Consider the following 22110-nt stretch of genomic DNA (forward strand, 5'->3'; position numbering starts at 1 on the left):
GCAATACCACAGCTTCCCTGTGCTCCCCTGTCTTTAGCCATCTGTTTCACAGCATGTTATAGCTTTTCAAAACTAGGCATTGATTCATGCCTGTCTCACACAGGGTCTGATCCAAAGGTCTCTGCCAGGCAATCAACCAAATTCCTCCAGCCCTCACTGCTCATATCTTCTCTGAAGACTTTTTTTACCTTGTCATGTTCTCACCCCATGTTCAAAAACCTGAGGCAGCTTGGTCAGCAGAATGTTCTCACCTTAATTATCATGATTATGGTACTGGTAGCCTGATCTTAATTGAGCTACCAGTATCATAATCACGACCATGACTCATAAAATCTCAACATAAGCCATGAGCTGTTATGAACTCTCTATATTGACCATAATCATAAATTTATTCACTTTCCCCAAGTTTGGATTCTTCCTACAGCCTGCACATCTGTCAGTGCTGAAGCAGGCTCTGACACCAGCACTAAGCAGTCATTCCCTTCCCAGCTCCTCTGTTAAGAACTTAAGTTCCTAAGGTGTTTTGGGAGACACCAATACCTTTGATGGATCAATGTGAAAAAGTGGATGCACCTTTAAACTGAAAATACGTAGTCTTGATGATAGATTTTCAATAATGTGACTCTGTTCAAGGTGACAAAGGTGCTGCCACCTTGTCAAGTAGCACATTTTTTCCATATATCCTCACAGGCTGTAAGCTACTGCCAAGATGGGAAGAGACATCTGTACCCTGCATTTGCTTCCTGAGGTCCACTGTCTTGGTTGTCAGAGGGATTCTCTTCAGCTTTGTGATATTTTACAGAAAAGCAGGCAGCACAGATAAAGGTGCTTTACTTCTAGGTCCCTACTCTTCAAATGTACCCTCTGATACCATTTAAATCTTTCACTGGGTGTTTGACAGAGAAACTGAGTCTGAGGCTTTAATCCTGACTAAGCAGCAATGACCCAACAGGCACATTCCCCAAACACTATCTGGAAAACAAGCAGTTTATGCTGGGACAAGGACTTGGAAACTCCCTTAGAAAAAGCAGCTTGTCCTCCCAGGAAATCTCATACACCAACCCCACCTCGAGCACTGAGGACCCAGAGCCCAGGATGGCTCACAGCTTCCTCACCTGATCAGTCAGGTGCTTACAGCTGCTGCATTGCTAACCCCCACCTGTGCTACTGGCTGACCACAGCAGGCCTTGTTTCCCAGCTGTGGCTAAGGTGTTTCCCACCCTGGCATTCTGGATGTGATTGCATTCTCTGGCACAGCAGGGTCCTAATTCAGGCCATGCAACATGGGTCATGGTCTTACCTGAAACCATAAATAAACTCCAGAAAAGCACAGTGAGAGGGGGGGCAGCTGCAGTGTTTATTTGACAATCACATGCAGTGCTATACAATTCAGTCCCCCTGCTTGCTCACCTCCCTTCCTCCCAAATGCTGCCCAACAGCTGCTGCTGCAACATCTGGAAATGAGTCCTTTTATTTAAAATGGCCAACATAAGTTTCCAGGCCAGGGACTTCAGGGGAAGCCAAGGGAAGAGGTGTGAGGCTCCATCACCCAGTGCACATCCTCTGCAGCCTGAGGATGAAGCAGTGCCCATCAGCCCGCGTGCCAGGGCACACCCTGCAGTCTGTGCTCTTGCCCAGCACGGTGCCCTCCACTACAGAATGTTCTTGGCAATGGCGTTCAGGGTCCTCACTTTGGCCACGTCTGCCACCTTGATGGAGTACTCGGGGGCAGAGAAGGACGCTCCCATGGCAACGTTGGGATTTCTGTCAGGAAAACCAGTGATTAGTGTGACCTGCTGGGGATACAGACCGGTAAGATCCACCAAGAAAGAGACCCCCATATTTCCCCTAGCTTCAGCATTGGCCAAAGATGGTGCCACCCAAACCAAAGTTGGCACAGTAATAACAAGAACAATAATCCAAAGAAGTGCAGACCTATGGACAAATATAACCCATTCCTCACTCCATTTTCAGAAGCACATCCCACTGGCTTGCCAAATCCTACATGCTTATGTTAAAAGTCTAAAACAACTGCACCACAACCTGCCTTCCCAAGTGCCCTCAAAACTCCTAGGGGGGCAGTAGCAAGAGAAATGTCCCAAGGATCTGGTTCTGCATGGAATTCATGTCCACGTGAGGAGCACTGCTAGATTCATACACTGCAGAATACAGTATCAGGCACCATGATCCCAAACATAAAAGCACAACTAGCACTCAGGAAGCTGTTTGAAATTTATGCCAGTTCTACAAATGCATGCTCACATTCGTTAGCCTTTCCCTCATAGAGTTCTGCTAAAAAATAAACGTAAGCCATCAGTTACCTGAACTTCATGCCTGAGTCCCGAGCTGAGCGAGCAGAGCAGTGAAACTCAGAAGCAGTGGAGCCTTCCAGAATCCTCTGCAGGTTGCGCTCCGTGATGCCACCTCCTGGTGGGAACAGCCCGATGTCACACACCGAGCAGGTGACACTGCTCCAGACCTGACACAACCCCGGGAACTCACCACGACACTATTCCAGACCTGACACCACCCCGGGACCTCACCACTAAGGGACTGGAGCCATATACACTGAAGGGAAAAAACAGCCCTTGGGACAACAGGGACAAGGACACGTGGAAAGGGACTGGAGAAGCCCTGGCTCATGCTCTCCCACAGATCTAGAGCTGTCCCCAAATACTGCAAGTAGCTGCAGGGCTCTGCCCTCCCCAGCAGGCTGCATGGCCTTTACTCACACCAGGACAGGAGCTGCTCCTCCTTGGCAGCTGGCTCAGAAAGCCAGATCAGAAAGTGGATTCCAGGGCAAGGAATCCAGGGCAAGGAGGCTAGCAAGGAAAGGCTAAGGGTTGCAGGACCTGGTACAGATGACAAACATTACCTGGCACCACCACAATTCTGCCCTTTGCCTGAAAGAAGAGTAACGTACATGTCAGTGACATTATTGAGGACCACATGCACACGTGCATTTGTGAGGCAGCAAAGAAACCTCACATGCAGCACTTTCCACAAGCTCATGGATGTCACCACAGTTAACAGTTTGTGTGCTCTCATCCATCTTTTTTGTACTATTCATGTTTTAAAATGAAAAGTGGAAAAGAACTTGCAGTTACAGCTAAGACAACCTGTCACCATTCCCTCCTACCTCTCCATCCCACCTTGCTACCTCACCTGTTGCACTTTCCTAAAAGCAACTGTGGGACACTCAGCAGGGACCTCACTCTGCTGTTTGTGTGGGCTCATCATGCCAGCTCTATAAACCAATGCCCACCACCCTCCCCGAATCTGCAAGCAAGAACCCAACCAGATGTTGCAGACTTTGGGGCCCAGCCCACACGGACTTGGGGAAACAGATTAAAGACAAGCAAGAGAGGGAAGGCAAGCACTCCTCCCAGAGGCAGAAGTCCCTCCCAGAAAGGAGGGATACCATAAAGCCTGCAGGCAGTGCCAGGGAGCAGCCAGTAACCCAGCACAGCAAGCACTCACCTGTTCTGCAAGCCTCTTAATCAAGGACAATCCTTCCAGTGCTGAGCTGTCACAGCCACTCGTCAGCACGCGCTCAAAGCCCAGGGAAATCAGGGTCTCCAGTGCCACCACAGGGTCATGCACCATGTCAAAGGCTGAGGGACAGAACAACAGCTCAGAAACTGTTCATTGTGCTCAAGCCCTGTCCCTCAGCCAGCTCCCCCAAAGGCAGTGACAGGAAGGGTGCTGCTCACACCCTGCATTCACAGCCCCTGAGTGTAACACTCCCCTTGCAGCAGTGCCAGGGACACCACACCGGGCTCCTCAGACACCTCCTCTGTCCCAGGGCAATGAGACAGCTCCCAGACCTGAGCCCCCTGCACCGTTTCCCTTGTGGGGAACGGCACAGCCTGCAGAGCTTTCCCTCTCCAAAAACAGCCAAAGCAGATGAAGCTGAGCCCCCTCGCAGCCCCGCCTTCCCCGGCAGTGGGACACAGGCTGGACCCTGCCCAGGGAACTCACCGCGGTGAAACGTGACGGGCAGGGGCCGGCACACGGCTGCAAGAGGAGGACATGTGGTCAGTCAGGCTGGTACAGTCCCTTGTGCTAGAACAGGGACACACATGGCATGGAAGAGGGCAAAGGCTTCTCAAGCCATTCCTGGGGAGCTCAGAGAGTCCCCGTTCTTGCTGGGAACAATGCTGTTTACCCAGGATTTTTGTGGGGAATTGTTCTTCTGCCCTCTGAGAAAGCAGCACACCTTTGGTTCTATGGGTCCTGGGGAGCTCAGAGTCCCCGCTCTTGCTGGGAACAATGCTCTTTACCCAGGATGTTTCATGGGGAATTGTTCTTCTGCCCTCTGAGAAAGCAGCACACCTTTGGTTCTATGGGTAACACCTATGGTAATCCCCCATCCTACCTGGAACACCAGAACCCTCATTCCCACCACAGATGACTTTCTCAGCACGAAGGAAGCAGGGAATTTGTGTCATCTACCTGGGGAAAGGCCAGGGCCATTGCTCTTTGGAAGCAGGGGAGCTGATTTTTGTGACTTCTCTCACTACCTACAATTTCTGCTCTCAGACCACAGCAACTTCACCAGAGGTCCTCTACTTACTGAGCAAAGCTTATTTATTTCTACAAATAAAAAGATATCCACATGCTCCCTGCTAAGTCCTGGCAAGACCCTTTTCCTTTGCTGCACCCCTTACAGAACACTCATCTTCATATGAGAACCTCAGCACCACACCACCAGGGAAAGGCCCAGGCCTCTTTAGCTCTGGCTGCAGCTCCCAAAAAACATGCAGCAAGAAAGAATTTCCTTCTGCATGCTTGTGGTCTGGGCTAACAGCCTCCCACTGCAGCTTCAGCAGCTTTTCCTGTGTTCACACCTCTCTCTTGTAATCTTTTCTCCCTAGGTGTGTTAAGAGAGAAAAATTAAGACAAACTGCCAGCTACACACAAGGCCAAAGTCCAGGAAGACACATCCTAGACACCTGGAGCAACGACATAAGGAAGAGAACAAAGGACAAAGAAAACAAGAGAGAGAGTTCAACAGGTCAAAGCAGCTCACCTAAGCCCTCCTACACTTTGCCATTATGACCCCGGTGTCCTCAAACTGTGTGTGAGTGGCTTGGGGCTGCGGCCCTCGGCCTGCAAAGTTCCTAAAGTACTGAATGTCTCACAGGTACGGCAGGAAACGGAACGGAAAAGGGAGGAAAGAGGCGGCAAGGCCGCAGACAGGACGCTCAGACCGAAGCCCGGCAGCAGGGCTGCAGCCCGGGCAGCCTCACCCAGCAGCGCCGTGCAGAGCTCGGTGTCGATGCGCCCGTCCTCGGTGAGCGCCCCGAACACCAGCCCGTCGGCGCCGTGCAGCTTGGCCAGCCGGATGTCGGCTTTCATCACCTCCACCTCGCGGTCCGAGTAGAGGAAATCGCCGCCGCGGGGCCGGATCATGACGAACACGGGCACCCGCACGCACTGCTTCACCACCTGCAGCAGCCCTGCGGCGGGACGGGCGGCTCAGCGCGGCCGCCCGCCCCCCGGGCGCCAAGGCAAGGCAAGGCTTAGGGTTAGGGTTGGGGCTCACCCATGCTCGGCGTGGTCCCTCCTTCCACGAGGCCGGCGCACAGCTCGATCCGCCCGGCACCTGCCGAGAGCCGCGTCAGAACGGCCCGCCCGCGCCCGCGCCGCCCCCCGCCGGGCCCCCGGGCCTTACCTCCGCGCTCCGCGTTGACGGCGGACTCCACCGAGTCCACGCACACCTCCATGAGGAAGCCATCGTCCATGCCTGCCGGGCGGCAGCGCCGCGGTCACCGCGGGCCGCGCCATGGCGCCCGCCCGCCCGGCCGCGCTTCCCCAGCCCGCCGCGCCGCCCGCCGTGGGGCGCTGGCTGCTGGCCTGCAGCGGCGCCGTGGCCGGTGCCGTGGTGCTGGGCGGCGTCACCAGGTGAGCGCCGCACCCCGGTCCGTCCGTGTGACCCCGCGCGGCTGTGCCCGCAGAGCTGCTGCCGGGCACAGGCTGCGGGTGCGGGCAGGCTGCTCCGCTCTGGGCATGCCACTGCGGGGCAGCTCTCACGCGTTTGTCGCCATTTCGGGTGTGCTCATTCACACACTGAGCTCCGTCCTGCTCTTAGCTCTGAGCTGAAGGGTTGTCTGAACAGGGAGTTTGAGACATATCCTAGAACCCCACAGCATGTCCTGGCTTGGAAGGGTCCACAAGGACCATGAAGTCCCAGCTCCCGGGCTGCTGTGCAGCCCACAGCCCTCGCTTCAGTCCAGCAGATGTGCTGACTGCCTGCTCGTGTCTCTGCTCCCAGGCTGACAGAGTCAGGCCTGTCCATGGTCGACTGGCACCTGGTGAAGGAGATGAAGCCCCCCCGAACGCAGCAGGAGTGGGAGGCCGAGTTCCAGAAGTACCAGCAGTTCCCAGAGTTTAAAATGTGAGTGTGCAAAAGTGGAAGGAGGGTGGGCTGAGAGCAGCCCTCCTGGCACCGAGCCACCCACAAACCTGCTGTAAGAAGGGAAATGTTCTCTGAGGTCCCTGGGAAGGCACACAGAGCCTGCCTGGGGGCGGCTCGTGCAGAGAGACAGGGGCTTTACTGTCCTTCCACAGCCTGAACCACGACATGACGCTGCCGGAGTTCAAGTTCATCTGGTACATGGAGTACTCGCACCGCATGTGGGGCCGGGCCGTGGGGCTGGCCTACCTGCTGCCTGCCGCCTACTTCTGGCGCCGGGGCTGCCTCAGCCGGGCCCTGCAGGGCCGCGTGCTCGCCCTCTGCGGGCTCGTCTGCTTCCAGGTGAGAGCCCCACCCCTCTGCGTGCCACTGAACCACCCGAAACGCCGTCCGCTTCTAACCCCGCTGCCTTCCACTGGTCCCGTCTGCTCAGAGCTCCATCCAGCCTGGCCGGGAATGGGGCATCCACAGCTTCTTTAGGAAACTGTTCCAGTGCCCAGCACCCTCACAGCACAGATTTTTTCCCCAATATCGAATCTAAACCTGCCTTCTGTCAGTTTGATACCTTCTGATTCAGCATAGCTAAGACAGTGGTATCAGTGGTGCCATGACAGTGTGTCAGTGCTGGCACCTAGTTGAAAGTAGAGGAAACAAGTTGCTTTGCCCCTAATATTTATCCCATTTTAGCAGTCACTGCTGTGCTGTCTGGCTCTGAGCCCTCTCGTGTTTTGTCAGGGGCTGCTGGGATGGTACATGGTGAAGAGTGGGCTGGAAGAGAAGCCAGACTCGTACGACATCCCTCGGGTCAGTCAGTACCGTCTGGCAGCACACCTGGGCTCTGCCCTGCTCCTCTACTGTGCCAGCCTGTGGACAGGGCTGTCTGTGCTGCTCCCACAGCACAAGGTAGGCACTGTGTGTCAGGGCACTTTCAGTTCACGGGGCTGGGGTGTGATGTGAAGGCTGATGGTGCTTCTCTTGTGGTCTCTGTTCCTCACTCTGATATACTTACAGTGTTACAAATACCCATCCTGTAAACTTCTTGGTTATGGAACACTTGCTTTGGCTCCTGCTGTTTGGGTCAAAAGTGATGAGTCTCAGAATTTGTGGAAGCTCAGCCAGGGGTGTGCCTGGCTGGGTAAATTATTTGTGCCAGTAACTGTCCAAGGGCCACTTCAGTTTCTGCACAGAGCTGGACTTGATTAGCTGTGGTTTTGAGAGACCACTGGAGCATGGCTGCTGTGTGGTGGTCTGTAAAATCCCCCTCTAAAATACAGGCTAACCCCTTGGCCTGTGTATGTGGTGAAGGCTTTTCTCAGCTGCTGCCAACAGCACTGGAAATGCCTTGATTATTTCTTTTTCTTTTTTTCTTATTTTATTTTACAGTTGCCAGAAACCAAGCAGCTCCTTCGCTTGAGACAATATGCTCATGGCACTACAGCTCTCATTTTTCTTACTGCCATTTCAGGTAAAGCTCTTTCTGCTGTCCAGTTTGTGACTCATTCCTCTCTGCTGGTTTGTTTTGGTTTTTTTTTTTCCTTCTGTTCTGTGGGAAAACTGTAACTGATGTTACAGTCAAGAACCTCCTCACTGGTCTTTCCTGGGCAGGAGGGGAGGCACCTTCCAGCCTTCCTGTGCTGCGTGATCCCTGTACATGTTGCTAAAACAAATTCAGGATCAAGCTGAGCTCTTGGATGAGAGCTGTGCATCCTGGAGTGACACCTTTGCCTACTGTCATTTTCTGCTCTGGAACTGCAGGTGCCTTTGTGGCAGGGCTGGATGCTGGCCTTGTGTACAACTCCTTCCCCAAAATGGGGGAGCGCTGGATCCCAGACGATCTCCTTGCCTTCTCCCCCGTGCTGAGAAATATCTTTGAGAATCCCACAACTGTACAGTTTGATCACAGGATCTTGGTAAGTGCTGTCTTCCTGATATGTCTGGGCTGCTTCTTGGTTGCCTCCTGCAGCCAAGCTGTCTTCTTTGGGCTGTGGTTCTGTCAGCTTGAGTGATTTCTAGGGTGTCCAAAGGGCCTGAGAGCGTCTTACCAGTTTGCTTCTGCAGGAAGAGGAAGTTTAGCATTGTTTCTTATTTTCAGTGTGGCCTTCTTCCTTAAGGAGGTCTTCCTCCTGCGCAAGTAACACACTTTGTTTCTCTGATTCTCCTTTTCCATAACACGAGCTACAGCGTGGGGTAGCCTTGCTATTGAAATGTCTGGGAAAGCTGTGTGAAATAAAACTTGGAAATCCTGATATTGAATGCTTCCTGCAGCATTTCTGAACTTGTTTTGCACAGTAGTGCCCTGTGATTGTATCCCAGCCAGTTACAGCAATCCGGATATTAAATACCACTGGCTGCACTGCTGTGAACTAAGCTGTGGCTAAGACTAAAAAAAGAAAGATTAAGCTGGATCACCTTGGGTGACCTGCACAGCAAGATTAAGCTGGTGAGCTACAGCTGAGTGGTGGAAATGAGATCAGTTTTCCAGATGACAGCTTCCACCTTCAGTTGTCAAGGTGGCAGCTGGGGAGAGGGCAGACACAATCTCTAATGACTTGAATTAATGAGAAGAAGCTGTTGAAAAGTAAAGCATTCATCTGGAGGAAATTAAAAGTCTCTGTAACTTCACTTAAATTTCAGGGTTGTTAACCTGATGGTGTGGGAGCTCTAGGATTTGGTCATGGCCATTAATACATTTCTTTAGTTAAATACTGCTCACACCATTTCTTTTACTGCATGGAAGGCACAGCCAAAGGCCACTGCTCCCATTTCCCTTGAATTTTCATTGAAGGGTGGTTGTTTCCCTTCCCTTCTGCAGGGAATTGCCTCCGTCACAGCTGTCACAGCACTGTACCTCTTCTCGAGGAGGATCCCACTCCCTCGAAGGACGAGGATGGCTGTGACTTCCTTACTGGCCGTAGCTTACATGCAGGTACTGCCCTTGTTTTTTTCCTACTCCTTTGCAGCACATTCACAGGGCAGACCTGACCCCACTTGGATCTGTGCTGGCTCCAAGAGTCGGGAGCTGACAGGTGGAGCTGCCTAGACCCCACACCTCACCATACTGCATGCACACTGAACTTGGGGTGGCTCACGTGTGGCCGTGAGCCTTTCTAACACCACCCTTTGTGCTGGGAATGGTGTCCGTGGTGCATCCACACCTGCTCTTACCTCTCCTCCCTTCTTGGCAGGTGGGCCTGGGCATCAGCACCCTGCTGCTTTACGTCCCTACGCCTGTGGCTGCCACGCACCAGTCGGGCTCGCTGGCGCTGCTCAGCGTGGCGCTGTGGCTCATGAGCGAGCTCCGGAGAGTTCCCAAGTAGCGCCGGCGGGACAGCCCTTGGGGAGCCCCGGGCGATGTGCGCGCAGCCGGGCTGGCGCGGGAGGCGGCGGCGGGTGTGAGTGCGAGCTGTGTAACATAAAGGAGCTTTGTAACGCGGCTGTGTCTGCTGGGTGCTCCTTGGCCGAGCGAGGGCTGCGGGGGCCGGGCCGGGCCGTGCCGAGCCCAGCGGATGCGGGCCGAGCCAAGTAGCGGATCCGGGCCGAGCCGAGCGGATCCGCCAATGGGAGCGGGCGGTGCCGCCGGCGCGGCGCGCTGCGGGCGCGGATTGGCGGCGCGGCGCGGCAGTGGGCGGGGCGCAGTCCGGAGCGGAGCCGCCATGACGGCGCACAGCTTCGCGCTGCCGCTCGTCCTCTTCTCCGCCTTCTGGGGCCTCGTGGGCATCGCCGCCCCCTGGTTCGTGCCCAAGGGCCCGAACCGCGGGTGAGTGGGGGCTCGGGGGGTGCCGCGGTCGGGGCTTCTGGAGCTGGGCCTTCCCCTGCTAACGGCGGTATCTCCGCAGGGTGATCATCACGATGCTGGTGACCACCGCCGTGTGCTGTTACCTCTTGTGAGTACCGCGGGCCTTCCCCCACCCCGCTGCCTTCACCGACACCGGGGGCTGCTGCCCAGCTTCCTCCCTGGGTGGAGGCTGGTGCCCGGCCCGCCTCCCTCCGGGCCCGTCACTGCCGGGCGGCAGCCGCTCCCGGTGCCTGGTCTGACGGGGTTTTGTCCCTTTGCAGCTGGCTCATCGCCATCCTGGCCCAGGCCAACCCCCTGTTCGGGCCGCAGCTGAAGAACGAGACCATCTGGTACGTGCGCTTCCTCTGGGAGTGAGCAGTGCCTGGGAGCTGGCGCCTCAGCAGAGACCCCCATCAAATCCATCACCGTGAGTGGGCACGTGTCCCTGCAGCCTGTATGAGCTGGGGAGGGAGCTGCAGCTCAGCCCTTGCTGGGCTGGGGGAAATGCTTTGGCTTCTGTGCCTTGTGGCTGTGGTGAGCTGGTCCCAGTGTGGGGCTGCTGGCTGTGCGCTGGGCCTGAGCAAATCCAGCTCTGTAGTTCTCAAATTTGTGGGAGCTCCCTCATGAATGAGGTTTGCTGCTAACTTCTCTTCCTTTCTCCCTCTCCCAGCTCCTGTAGCTGTTCCAGCCTCTACCCTCCTGTACCAAGCAGCCCCCAGAGGTGCTGGACAGAGGCTGGACCGGCTGCCCAAGCACACCTGGAGCACTGCAGCCTGGACCAATGGATGGCTGGGCCCCCAAGCATGGCAGGCAGCATCCCTGGATGAGGGCCTACTAATCCAGCCCTAGGAGCAGCCACGCTGCCAGGGAGAGATCCCTTCAGCTGGCCCAGTGCTGCAGTGACTGAGCACCATCCTGTGAGGGACCTTTGTGTGGTGCCAGCAGATCCTGTCCCAGCAGTGCTTGTCCTGCCCTCCTGCTGTGTTCAGCCCTAGCCCCCACGTGAAACCCCTGCTCGTAGCCCAAGCTGCCCAACTAGTTGCCCTGTCCCTGGTCATTACTGGCTGCCCGTCTGCATGAGAACACAGGAGCCCTTGCATCCCCTGTGATCAGTCCCCTGTGCTGGGGGTGGTCCCTGCTAAGGCAGATTCTGGCTGTGGGTGGAAGAACAAAGGGTTGACCCTGGAGGAGCATGCAGACCGCCCTGGGTGTGGTAAGGGAGGTGTTGGGGTCTGCTGGCAGGGATGAAAAGAGGGCAGTCTCCCACCTGAGCAGTGAGGCAGCTGCAGCAGTGTTTAGGTATCTCCACCACAAGATGGGTCCAGGTTCTGAGAAGAGCCAAGCAGGGCATTGTGTTTCAGGTTTCCCCTTATTTATCAGATAATTTATCTGTATTTATTTATTTGTCTGTGTCGTTTAACTTGTGTTGTGGAAATAAATCCTTTTTCTATTAAGTCATGCTGGGGTCTGAGTCACTTGCTGCTTTGAGGCTGAACAAGAGTCTTGGCCTTATTCAGCCACCTTTCCTTTCCCCAGCACTGTTCCTGCACCATGGGAACAAGGCTGGGATCCTCAGCTGTTGGGCAGGAGGTCGGCAGCACAGTGATGCATGGAAAGTTTTATCCTTGATGCCACCTGTGTGCTCAAGCTGTGGGACCAGGGTCACAGGGAGGGAACTGTGTGTGCTAGAGAGAACTGGGTGCTTGCCCGGCCTCTTGCAGCTCTGCTGGGGCCATTTCCATGGTTCTGGAGCAGCTCAGCTCTTTGCCAGGCAGCTAAGACTCAGGTGGGGAATAAGGTAAAAAGCAGAGACCAACATCTTGGGAGAGCTCTGAGATGACAGGCTTTTCCTCTCAGGAAACTGAGGGCAGCAAAGGATGCTGTTTCCAAGGATCCCAACAGTTTGTTTGGATCAGATCCCCTTGCTGCTACCAGCTCAGTTAAGCTCAGTCCTGCTGGAATCAGAGAATACAGGCAGGAAAGGGGCTCCATCAGCCCACTGTGGCAGCAGGGAGCAGCAGCAGAGCTGTGCAGCCACCCAGCCATGCCACCAGCCAGGGGCCATCGCTGCTGGGAGCTGCTCACTAGGAACTGAGACAGTGCTGGATGGCTCAAGGGGTTTGTTTATTGCTACAGGAATGGAACAGAGTTCAGAACAGTGACAAACTTCATTGGACCATCGGTGGGGCTCCAGCCCCAGGGAATGTTTGTGCCTCTGTGCACAGCTCAGCCCTGGCCTGTCCTGGGGCCGTGAGCTGGGCTGGACTGAGGGGGCTCTCCCAGGGGCAGGCCCAGCCCACCCTCACAGGGGAAAGAACCACAGGTCCTGGAACCAGTGCCCAGCACAGCACAGGGCAGCTGTGCCCAGGAGGGAATGGATGTGTGAAAGGAAAGGCAGCCCACTCTGGTGGTGCCTCAAAAATCAATCAGTGAGCCCTCAGGGCTCAGTCTGGGATGTTGGGTAGGACTGTAGGATTGTCCTCAGAGGGAAGACATAGCAAAGAGCAGGACACCCCTTCAGGAATACTCCAAGAGGGGCCAGGTTGGGCAGAGCAGCCTGGTGGAACTCACAGTTTACCTTGTTCCTGCAGTAATTTAGCTGGTGCCTGCCATTCTCCCAGCCCCAGGCTTGCCAGGGCCTGCAGAAGGCCACCCCAGGTGATGAACCACAGCACCTCACCAGGCTGCTCAGCAAACTGGTGGCTGAGTCATGGGGTGGCTCAGTACTTCAGGCCAGAGCCCTGGGTTGGCTGCCTCAGTGGTAGTGTCCTGTTATCTGAGGGATCTGCCAGGGCTGCAGCCTTGAGCCTGCTGGTGGCAGAGGACTTTGCTCTACACCATGTTGTGAGGCAAAGGCCAGAGGCCAAGGAATGAAAGATTAGGACTGGGGCAAGGTGGAGAGGAAAGCTCTCGTGTCCGTAGCTGCCTCAGCCCACAGACTCCGGTTCTGCTGCAGCGGCGATGGAGTGCAGACTTTGAGATGGTCTTTGAGAAGGAGTCCAAGCTCTCAGAGCCCAGGCTGTCAGCCAGTCCTAGTTCTGCTGGTGCAACTGGATGCTGGGTACCTCTGGCATCACGGCACGCTTCCCTGGCCCAGCGGCACCACCACCTTGTCCAGCCAGAGCAGCGTGTGCTGGGCCGAGCGCAGCTGCCGGCGGTGGATGCGGCGCAGCCGCAGGAGGTAGAGGACGATGGCCAGCGCCACGACCAGGATGCAGGCAAAGAACAGATAGTGGTTGTAGACAAAGGAGAGGCGCAGCCAGGAGGCGTGTGCTTGCCGGATGCTCTCCTGCCGGAGATCCCTGTGGAGAGGAACGTCAGGACTGGCCACGAGATGCGCCGGGTACCGCCAGGGTCCGTGCAGAGCCCTCACCCAGCGCAGTTACTCCTGCTCCGCCCCAGCCACCCTTCCCTGTGTGACACCAGCCGGCAGCCGATGGTACCTGAGTGGCAGAAATCGCGTCTTGTAGAGGATGGCTCCCAGGGTCCACTGCACCTCGCGGTCGTACACCAGCTGGGCTGTGCGCAGGCTGGGGTAGTCCAGCGGGAACTGGAAGCCCTCGTGAAGGACTTGGTACATCCAGGCTGATTTGAAGCACTGATACCTGCAGAGGCAGCACACAGGAGCATCAGCCGGACACCAACAACTGCACCGGTCCCTCACCCCAGCCAGGGCCCCAGAGGTGCAGCCGTGGCAGCTCCCAGCAGGTGCAGTTACTTCAGCCGGTGCTGGTCAGCGTGCGCCGAGTAGAGGCCGCCACGGAAACGCTGCGTCAGCACCTCCCAGCGCTGGCTGCAGTACTCCTGGGGGAAGGAGAAGTTGGGCTTCAGAGCAGAGAACCGCCCTCACTCCCAGGCCAGCTCCCCTGGGCTGCGGCAGCACCCACCTGGGCAGCAGAGGTGAAGGTGGGGGCGCTGTATTGGCCCCCCAGGCGCAGCACGTCCTCGGTGCAGTAGAAAAACTCCGAGAAGCCGTAAAACTCGCTGTTGCTGAAGTCGATGGGTGCTTTGTAGGTCTCCACCAGGGAGGCGTGGCTGCCATTGGACCCTGCCAGGAGGGGCTGCAGCAGCTTGGCACAGGCCTGCCAGTCCCCTCGTCCCCTGATGTACAGGGTTTGGCCACTCCTCACCACCGTGTCCTCCAGCCCCACAGGCAGGCAGGGGTCCAAGAAGGGCATCGTGGGGCTCAGCCCTGTCTGCTGGTTGTGCAGGCTAGAAAACAGTCCAGGAAAAAATGGCAATTGCACAGGGGGTCCTATACCACCTCCCAAAAGCCTAATCTAGCCCTCTCGGAAAACAGTCCAGGAAAAAATGGACTGCTTGCACAGGGGGTCCTATACCACCTCCCAAAAGCCTAATCTAGCCCTCTCCCACATCCAGATACCCTCTGCACCAGACCAGGCTTGTCCTCTTGTACCCTGCAGAGCTGGTGCCTGCCCTGCCACCTCCTGCTAAGGCTGAACTCACCACATCTGTCACACTGGCCTGCAGCTACATGCTCTGAGCACCTGTAGGGTGCAACAAGGCACAGCCCACCCCCCAGCTCATGGGGATCTGTGCCTCTGCACAGCCCCGGGGGATCTGGAGGCAGGGGCTGCTCCCGGCACAGGACTACCTGGGCACCAAGCCTCCAACTCTGGCGACAGCTTCGTGTAGTGCTCTTGGAAGGAAAGGAGAGACAGGAGACAGGAGAGCTCGAGGTGGGGATGCAATGGAAAGATGTGCTGAGTGAATCGGTGCTGGAGATGGGGAAGTCAGAGCAGGAAAAGCCAAAAGCCACTAGGAGGGGCCTCCCTGTAGCCTGTCACAAGGAGAGAAGGAGGAAGGCAGGGAGCTGTGGCACTGATAACGCCTGCCAGGCTTGGAGAACAGCAGCAGCCAAGCACTCTGTGCCAGCCCAGGCACCAGCTGCTGCCAGCGTGGCTGTGGGAGCTCTTATCACCACAGGCAGCTCGTGAGGCAAATCCAGGGGGGAGAGCACAGCATGAAGGAACCAGCACCCCATTTCACAATGCTCTGGTGGGGGCAGCACCAGGTGAGGCAGCAATACCGGTTGTGAGCATAGGTTTGGTTCAGCACAAGTTCCTCATAGCGCTGCCGGGCAAAATTGCCCCCGAAGCCCAGGAAAGTGTTGACGTAGACACGGTACATGTGGCCAGCGTGCTGCACGTCACAGCCCAGGTTGAATTCTGCCAGCAAGCTCTTAGCAGCCTCGTCCTGCTGACACAGATAGGTCACGATCAGCAGCAATCCAGGGAAGGCAGGAGCTGCTCTGGGGGGCCAGACACGCACCTGCTGTGGGGAGGAGATGGCTCCGGAGTCGGGCACTTCGTAGGCAATCTGCAGGGAGGCCCCTCCCATGTCAAGGATCCCAACTGTTCGTTTCCGAACCAGGGACTTCCCCTGGTCCCCGAGTGCTACGGTGACCATTGCATCCTCCTCTGCAACCCACAGCAGCATGTCAGCAAGAGGCAGGACCTGGGGCAGCATCTTCTCCTTTCCACCATCACCCCACAGCTGCCTCATGTGCTCCTCCCCCACTGCAGGCAGACCCCCAGGGCCACCTGCAAGGATCACCTCCCAGGTCCAGGAAAGTTTCACACTTCTGATAGGTCAGGCATTGCTGCCTGCTCCAGAGGTTGATCTTAGCTACTGCACTGGTACAAAGTCCAGCATGCTCTGCCTAGACCCTCCCAGCTGTTCTACAAGCAGCCAGACTCACCATCCTCATGATCAAACCGCCCCAGGACAAAGTTGATGCCAATCCACGAATAGACACCTGCACAAGACAGAAAAGGTCATTACAGCAACACACTAAAGAGGAACAGGCAGTGCTTTGTGGCAGCTCCTACCTTCCTGCTTCCCTGAGATCACTTCTGCATGTGATTTGGAGAAGAGGAAATCAAACTCCAGGGGCACATTTGTCACCAAGTCTTCCAGGATTGCAGCTTGCTGCCTGCAAGGGTGCAGGAGAGGGACTGATGCTGATGCCGGTGGAGACACCAGGAATCACACCACACTACAGCCCCTGTTCAACCCCACAAGTTCTGCTGCTGCAGCCAGCATGTTTTGGAGATGAAAAATAGATCTCTTTGTTTGAGATCTTCAGTCAAAAGCATCTTCTCTCAGCTCCCTCCCAGCATGCTCAAACACTCCTTCCGCATCCCTTGCCACTCGCCCCTACAACGCGCTGTTTCCTTTTTCAGTTCCCCCCGGGACTCCCGATTCTCCCGCACGGTGCAGGAGCCGGCAGCTGTCCCGCTCCTCCCGGGGGCTGAGCGGTCCCAGCGCATCCCTGACACGGGCGGGAACTCACCGCTCGGGCAGCAGCCGCATGCCCGCCGTGCACAGGATGTACAGCGGCGTCTCCCGGTGCTTCCGCGGCGGGACGTGCGCGGCCGCGAAGCGGAGCAGCGGCCGCAGGTACGGGGTGGCCTGCTCGGGGGCTGCCGCGGTCACCGAGATGCCTGGCGAGGAAGGCGCCGTGAGCCAGCCCGCCCCGTCCGAGCGGGGGCTCGGCCCGGACAGGGGCTGCACGCACCGGGTTTGATTTTCTTGACTACCGGGCGGCTGCTCCGGTCCCTCATCTGCTTGATGTCCAGCAGGTCGTGCGGGTTCCCGTTGTGCGGGGGCCAGAAGTAGACGAAAACGCGGGACCCGCTGCTCCCGCAGTCCACCACCACGCCGTAATTAAGGCACGAGTCCTCGGTGTCCGTGGCCGTCAGCTCCTCCGCCCGCGCCAGGTACCTGCGGCACGGCGGCTCAGCACCGGGGCTCGGCACGGCGGCTCAGCTCCGGGGCTCGGCACCGGGGCTCGGCACCGGGGCTCGGCACCGGCGGCCGGCCGTGACCCCGCTCCCGGAGCCCCGTCCCCGCTCACCTCTCGTCCCGCCGGGAGGCGCGGGGCGGCGCGGCCCAGCGGCGGGGCACGACGGCCGCCAGCAGCAGCAGCAGCCCCAAGAGGAGAGCGAGCCCCAGCGCAGCCGGGCGCTGCCGCGGCCCCGGGCACGGTCCCACCGAGCGCCACGACAGGCAGAAAACGCCGACCCTGAGGGAAGAGACCACCGCTGAGCACCGGCACCGCGCCGGCCCCGACCCCCCGGCGCTGTCCCGCTCACCTGGCCATGTGCGCCCGCCGCCGCCCGCCCGCGCATCGCCGCCGCGGGCACGGCCCTGCTGGACCAATCGGCTCCGCCCGCCCCGCTGGAGCCACGCCCATGCTGCCCGACGACCAATCGCACTGGGCGGGACGCGCCCCGCCTCGCGCGGCCGGGGGCGGTGCCCGGCTTCGCCCTTGCTCCCGCGTCCGACCTTCGCCGGGAGGCGGCACGCGCAGGCTTCCAGCCAATCGCGGGCGCCCAAATACACAGCACGCGCCGACGTCCGGAGTGGCGGGCTCGCCGTCCAATGGCGGCTCTTCGGTCCCCGGAGAGGCGGGACGAGCGGGCCAAAGGTCGCGGGAGCGCCGGCCAATGCGCTGCGCGGTAGGGCGGGGCGCGAAGTTGAGACAGCCAATGGGCTGCGAGGGCCGGCAGGGCGGGCAGTCCCGGCGGCCAACGGGCAGCGCGCCCGAACGCGCCGGAGGAAGCGGCCGGCCAGTGGCGGCGCCCGAGCCGCGGCGCCGGCCGGCGCGGAGACGGAGGTGGCGCCGGGTCCCGGCCCGGGCGGCCCCGAGCCGCGCTCCCCGCCCGCCCCCGACTACGAGGCGCTGCCCCAGGGCGCCGCCGTGTCCACGCACATGCTGGCGGGCGCCGTGGCCGGCGTGATGGAGCACTGCGTGATGTACCCCATCGACTGCGTCAAGGTGCCGGCGGCGCGCGGGCGCGGGCGGGGGCGCGGGGCGGCGCGCCGGGAGCCCCGCGAGCCCCGGGCACGGTCTGACGAGCCGCACGGCCCGGCCCGCCCTGTTTTGCAGACGCGGATGCAGAGCCTGCAGCCGGAGCCCGCCGCTCGCTACCGGAACGTGCTGGAGGCCCTGTGGCGCATCGCCCGCACCGAGGGCGTCTGGCGGCCCATGCGCGGCCTCAACATCACGGCCACCGGCGCCGGCCCGGCGCACGCCCTCTACTTCGCCTGCTACGAAAAGTTAAAAAAGACGCTGAGCGACGTTATCCACGCGGGGGGCAATAGCCATGTGGCCAACGGTACCGGCCCCGGCACGCCCGGGGGGAGCGGGGCGGGAGCGGCGGGCTGGCGGTGGGGAGGTCCCGCCGCGGGGTCGCGGTGCCGCGGTGTCCTAAAGCCCTGTGCTCTCTCCAGCCGTGAGCCAGCCGCACGGTGCCGGGCACCGGGAGCGCCCGCCAGAGCCGCTGCCGGGTACTGGCTGAAGCAGGTTAGTGGCCCTGGCTCGGGAGGATGCCCGTGGAGCGGAGCTGCCTGCAGACAAGCTGGGACTGGCCGTGGCCCCGGGGGCTGGCAGTGCCAGAGCTCGCCCCAGCAGTGCCACGTGCTTTCGGAGCCTGTCTCGCCATGGTGCCCATTACTCACCTCAAGGACTCGCCACAGTAGGGGGAGCACGGGGCTGAGGGGAGAGCAGGGCACGTTCCGCCCTTGGCAGGCATGCAGCGGAGTGCCAGCGGCTTCTCCGTGGAATGTGAGGATGCTCACCATCCTAAGGGCTCCCTGCCAGCTGGTGGCATTGGCCTGTCCCCCACAGAGTGGGCACAGATGAGTCCCGGTCACCCCATGGGACATGGCAGCCTGTCACAATCTTCTCCCTCTCTCCTGTATCTCGCTCTGGGTGGGAAGCCCGAGGACCAGCCTGCCTTTTGGAAGGGAGATGGAGGCCGCCTTCAGATCTCACCTTTTCCAGGGGCCTCCTCCTGTGCCTGGGCCAGGGACTTGGGGCTGTGCTGGAGTCCCAGGGTCCCTCACCTTTCCCCCCCTCACATGTGGCAGTTCTTGTTTTGCAGGTGCAGCCGGGTGTGTAGCAACGCTGCTCCACGATGCAGCCATGAACCCTGCTGAAGGTAATGGTGGTCCTGGCCTGCCGGGGAGGGGAGAATCAGGGTCTGCCCCAGCCTCTTGGGTCCCCTCTGTGGCACAGAGAGGGCTCTTGTTCTTGCCTGACCGCAGAGGTTCTTTGGGGACCCATGGCTGCAGTTAGGGACCCTGGTGGCAGCCTGTTATGGACAGGGTGGGTAGAAGAGATTAACTCGGGAGCACAGCAAACCACAGTTTAGGAGGAGCTGGGAGGGCATGGGCTTTCCTCCGGGAGTTTGGCTGGGGACTGTTACCTGGAGCAGGAGAGAAGGCAAGAGAGATGTGACTGGCAGTGCCAAAGTCATTCTGGGTGTCTGGAAGCTGGGCACTGCTGTGTTGAGGTCTAGGGAAGAGCTGGTACAGTTGTGGGCCTGTGTTCAAGAGGAGAATTAAAAGAGTGGGGTATAAAAACATGCTAAAGAAGTTGGGATAAAGGGAGATCTTGTGAAATGTCTGGAAGGTGCTGATGTTGATGACCCTGAAGTATATGACAAAAGTATAGGGAATTAGTAATTTTACTAAGTCCATAGAAGTGGTGGGAGAAGGAAAAGCAACGAGGAAAGGCCGGTTGTGAAGGTATTTTTCCCTCTTAAAAACTGCAGGGTTTGTGATGGTGCAGGCTCCAGCTGATCTGGGCACAGGTCCTGCCTTGCCCACTGCATGACAGGGACCCCAAGGAGCAGGCAGCTGCCAGACCACTGTCATGGAGCTTCTCTTGTCATGACTGTAGCAGTTCAGCATCGCATCATTTTTAGCTCCTTATGGTCACATTGAGATAGGGGGAGGTAGAACAGCGGCAGGCTGTGCTCTGGACTCCCCTGTCCCAATCTTGGATCTGTTAGGGGGGTTTGGCCTCTGAACCTTGCCCAGAGTGGCTGCTAACAGTTCCTGGCTAGTGGGCTCTGCAATGAGCTGTGGTTATTCTGGGCTGCAGTGGGGGTGGCAGGGGAGGGACAGTCTTACCCAGATCGAGAGCTGCCTGGGAAATAAGAGACCAAATGCCAGGGGTTTCTCCTCACTCAGTGATAGCCCTGCAGCAGTGGATGGGGAAACATTGGGAGACAGGGTGGATCTGGACTGTAAGCAGTGGGTATCAGGATATTCCCTGGGGCTGTGGCATGTGAGTGGCTTCATAGTGGTGGTGTGTGTGTGGCAGTGATGCCTCAGCAGATTGAAGTGGCTGGAGTCCTCTCTGGAGACACGTGGGCACCGGTGGTTCGAGTTGTCCCTCTTCAGCTCTTAGGCCAGTGTCACCAACTCCAAGCAGTTGGAGCAAGCCTGGCCTTGTGTTTACTCTTCTCTCTCCTCTTCCCCTCCGTGCCTGGGTCCTGGCTGCCGTCTGTCCCAAGTGGTGAAGCAGAGGATGCAGATGTACAACTCGCCTTACCAGCACGTGATGGACTGTGTGCGGGCTGTGTGGCGCAACGAAGGGGCCGGAGCTTTCTACCGCAGCTACACCACCCAGCTCACCATGAACATCCCCTTCCAAGCCATTCACTTCATGACCTACGAGTTCTTGCAGGAGCAGCTCAACCCCCACAGACAGTACAACCCGGGCTCCCACGTGGTCTCCGGAGCCTGCGCGGGGGCTGTCGCTGCTGCCGCCACTACGCCTTTGGACGTTTGCAAAACGCTGCTCAACACCCAGGAGTCGCTGGCCTTGAGCTCCAACATCAGCGGACACATCACAGGCATGGCTAATGCCTTCAGGACGGTGTACCAGGTGGGCGGGGTGACCGCCTACTTCAGAGGGGTCCAGGCCAGAGTCATCTTTCAGATGCCCTCGACGGCGATTGCCTGGTCCGTGTACGAGTTCTTCAAATACATCCTTACCAAGCGCCAGGAGGAGCGTCGGGCTGGCAAGTGATGCAGAGCCAAACGCCGTTCCAGACCTGTCTCACATCCCCTCCTGGTGTGTCTTCTGACCCCTCTCCCATTTGGTTTGGTTTGTGTTGAAGAGAGGGGGCAGCGCAGCCCTTTGGGGTTCAGCGATGCCGTTTTTTGCCTGTGGCTGTTGCAGCTCTGCTCAGGCTGCACAGCCTGCTCTCTGCTGGGCTCCTCCGAGATGTCCCCTGGGAGCTGCAGCCCAGGTCACATGCCCTGGCACTCTGGTGGAGCTGTGCTCCCTACTTCCCTTAACCACAACATCTCACGCAAACTCATCCCTGCTCAGAGGGGAAGGTGAATGTCCTGCCCTGCCCCGGCAGGGCCAAGCTGAGCTCGCAGTCACCAAGGAGGGGGTGACAGTGGGATGCTGGGGGCTTTGTCTGGCTTTTGGCTGAAGCAAAGTGTAAGTCTTGGCCATTGTCTCGTAGCACGCACACGTGATGCTGACTGCCCCGGTGGTGGTGGTGGTGGTGGGCGAGGGGAGGATGGCACTTGAGGAGGGAGCCTGTAGGTTTGTTCTTGTTCCTGCTCTTGACACCTCCAATAAAAACAGTTCTGCTCTATCCTCATGTCCCATTCTTACTCCAGCGTGGCCCAGCTGCCAGCACTGTGCCTTTCTCACTGTGCCTGGTGCTGAGCTCTTGATGGATGCCAGAGCAGGGGAGGAGTGAGCAGTCTGGGGGTGGTGGTGGGAGAAGGGGGCCTGTCTGGCCCAGTCACCCTGGCAGCAGGCAGGGATGAGGGTGCCCCCATCCCCTCTGGCTCATGGTCCATCACCTGCTGCTGGTGACCCTGGAGGAGAAGCTGAAGTTTGTGTTCTTTGGCAAAGTAGTCCCACACCCTCAGTCTGACTGGGGATCCTCAGGATGCTTCCAAATTGCTCCAAATGGAGATGTTGGCAGGAGGGGTTGTGTGCCAGGAACAGCACAGGAATTTGGTGCTGAGTGAGGCTGGTAGGTTTTTGTGCCCCTCATATAGGAGATTTGGGGCTCAGCAGAGCTTTTGTCCCATAAGTTTGAGTAATTACACTAGTTTGATGCTTGATGAG

The 22110-nt window shown here is 58.3% G+C and overlaps 5 protein-coding genes across 9 annotated transcripts; 3 read left to right on the forward strand and 2 right to left on the reverse strand.

Annotated features, from left to right (window-relative positions):
* Window positions 1-1333: 1333 nt before the first annotated feature.
* CUTC (cutC copper transporter) lies at window positions 1334-5821 on the reverse strand. 2 transcript variants are annotated; one of them, XM_039708900.1, is made up of 8 exons: window positions 5678-5821; window positions 5549-5608; window positions 5365-5462; window positions 3982-4017; window positions 3481-3614; window positions 2876-2903; window positions 2322-2427; window positions 1334-1764 (listed from the first exon to the last, which is right to left on the reverse strand). In XM_039708900.1, the coding sequence occupies exons 1-8, from the start codon at window positions 5788-5790 to the stop codon at window positions 1653-1655; spliced, it is 687 nt and encodes a 228-aa protein (XP_039564834.1). In that variant the 5' UTR covers window positions 5791-5821; the 3' UTR covers window positions 1334-1652. The 2 variants fall into 2 exon arrangements, with proteins under 2 accessions (XP_039564834.1, XP_039564832.1); XM_039708898.1 differs by having other exon boundaries at window positions 5253-5462; window positions 5678-5817.
* On the forward strand, window positions 5789-11647 carry LOC120501973 (cytochrome c oxidase assembly protein COX15 homolog). Of its 2 annotated transcripts, XM_039708896.1 has the most exons (11): window positions 5789-5907; window positions 6278-6400; window positions 6574-6760; window positions 7154-7321; window positions 7802-7883; window positions 8174-8328; window positions 9231-9344; window positions 9604-10175; window positions 10255-10302; window positions 10475-10620; window positions 10864-11647. In XM_039708896.1, the coding sequence occupies exons 1-8, from the start codon at window positions 5789-5791 to the stop codon at window positions 9733-9735; spliced, it is 1080 nt and encodes a 359-aa protein (XP_039564830.1). In that variant the 3' UTR covers window positions 9736-10175; window positions 10255-10302; window positions 10475-10620; window positions 10864-11647. The 2 variants fall into 2 exon arrangements, with proteins under 2 accessions (XP_039564830.1, XP_039564831.1); XM_039708897.1 differs by lacking the exon at window positions 10864-11647 and having other exon boundaries at window positions 9604-9810; window positions 10475-10553.
* On the forward strand, window positions 9921-11651 carry LOC120501975 (V-type proton ATPase subunit e 2). Of its 2 annotated transcripts, none has more exons than XM_039708902.1 (4): window positions 9921-10175; window positions 10255-10302; window positions 10475-10628; window positions 10864-11651. In XM_039708902.1, the coding sequence occupies exons 1-3, from the start codon at window positions 9925-9927 to the stop codon at window positions 10566-10568; spliced, it is 393 nt and encodes a 130-aa protein (XP_039564836.1). In that variant the 5' UTR covers window positions 9921-9924; the 3' UTR covers window positions 10569-10628; window positions 10864-11651. The 2 variants fall into 2 exon arrangements, with proteins under 2 accessions (XP_039564836.1, XP_039564835.1); XM_039708901.1 differs by having other exon boundaries at window positions 10475-10620.
* A 645-nt stretch (window positions 11652-12296) lies between these two features.
* Window positions 12297-17360, reverse strand: ENTPD7 (ectonucleoside triphosphate diphosphohydrolase 7). 2 transcript variants are annotated; one of them, XM_039708895.1, is made up of 12 exons: window positions 17312-17360; window positions 17074-17241; window positions 16735-16940; window positions 16510-16660; window positions 16046-16149; window positions 15916-15972; window positions 15486-15634; window positions 15244-15410; window positions 14081-14405; window positions 13912-13997; window positions 13637-13798; window positions 12297-13495 (listed from the first exon to the last, which is right to left on the reverse strand). In XM_039708895.1, the coding sequence occupies exons 1-12, from the start codon at window positions 17317-17319 to the stop codon at window positions 13267-13269; spliced, it is 1812 nt and encodes a 603-aa protein (XP_039564829.1). In that variant the 5' UTR covers window positions 17320-17360; the 3' UTR covers window positions 12297-13266. The 2 variants fall into 2 exon arrangements, with proteins under 2 accessions (XP_039564829.1, XP_039564828.1); XM_039708894.1 differs by having other exon boundaries at window positions 15244-15413.
* A 431-nt stretch (window positions 17361-17791) lies between these two features.
* SLC25A28 (solute carrier family 25 member 28) lies at window positions 17792-21625 on the forward strand. Its single transcript, XM_039709216.1, has 4 exons — window positions 17792-17997; window positions 18109-18337; window positions 19106-19162; window positions 20525-21625. Exons 1-4 carry the CDS (start codon window positions 17932-17934, stop codon window positions 21040-21042), a joined length of 870 nt encoding a protein of 289 aa, XP_039565150.1. The 5' UTR covers window positions 17792-17931; the 3' UTR covers window positions 21043-21625.
* Window positions 21626-22110: the final 485 nt, after the last annotated feature.

This window comes from Passer montanus, unplaced genomic scaffold, assembly GCF_014805655.1.
Source record: "Passer montanus isolate IOZ18808 unplaced genomic scaffold, ASM1480565v1 scaffold21, whole genome shotgun sequence".
Taxonomy (NCBI): domain Eukaryota; kingdom Metazoa; phylum Chordata; class Aves; order Passeriformes; family Passeridae; genus Passer; species Passer montanus.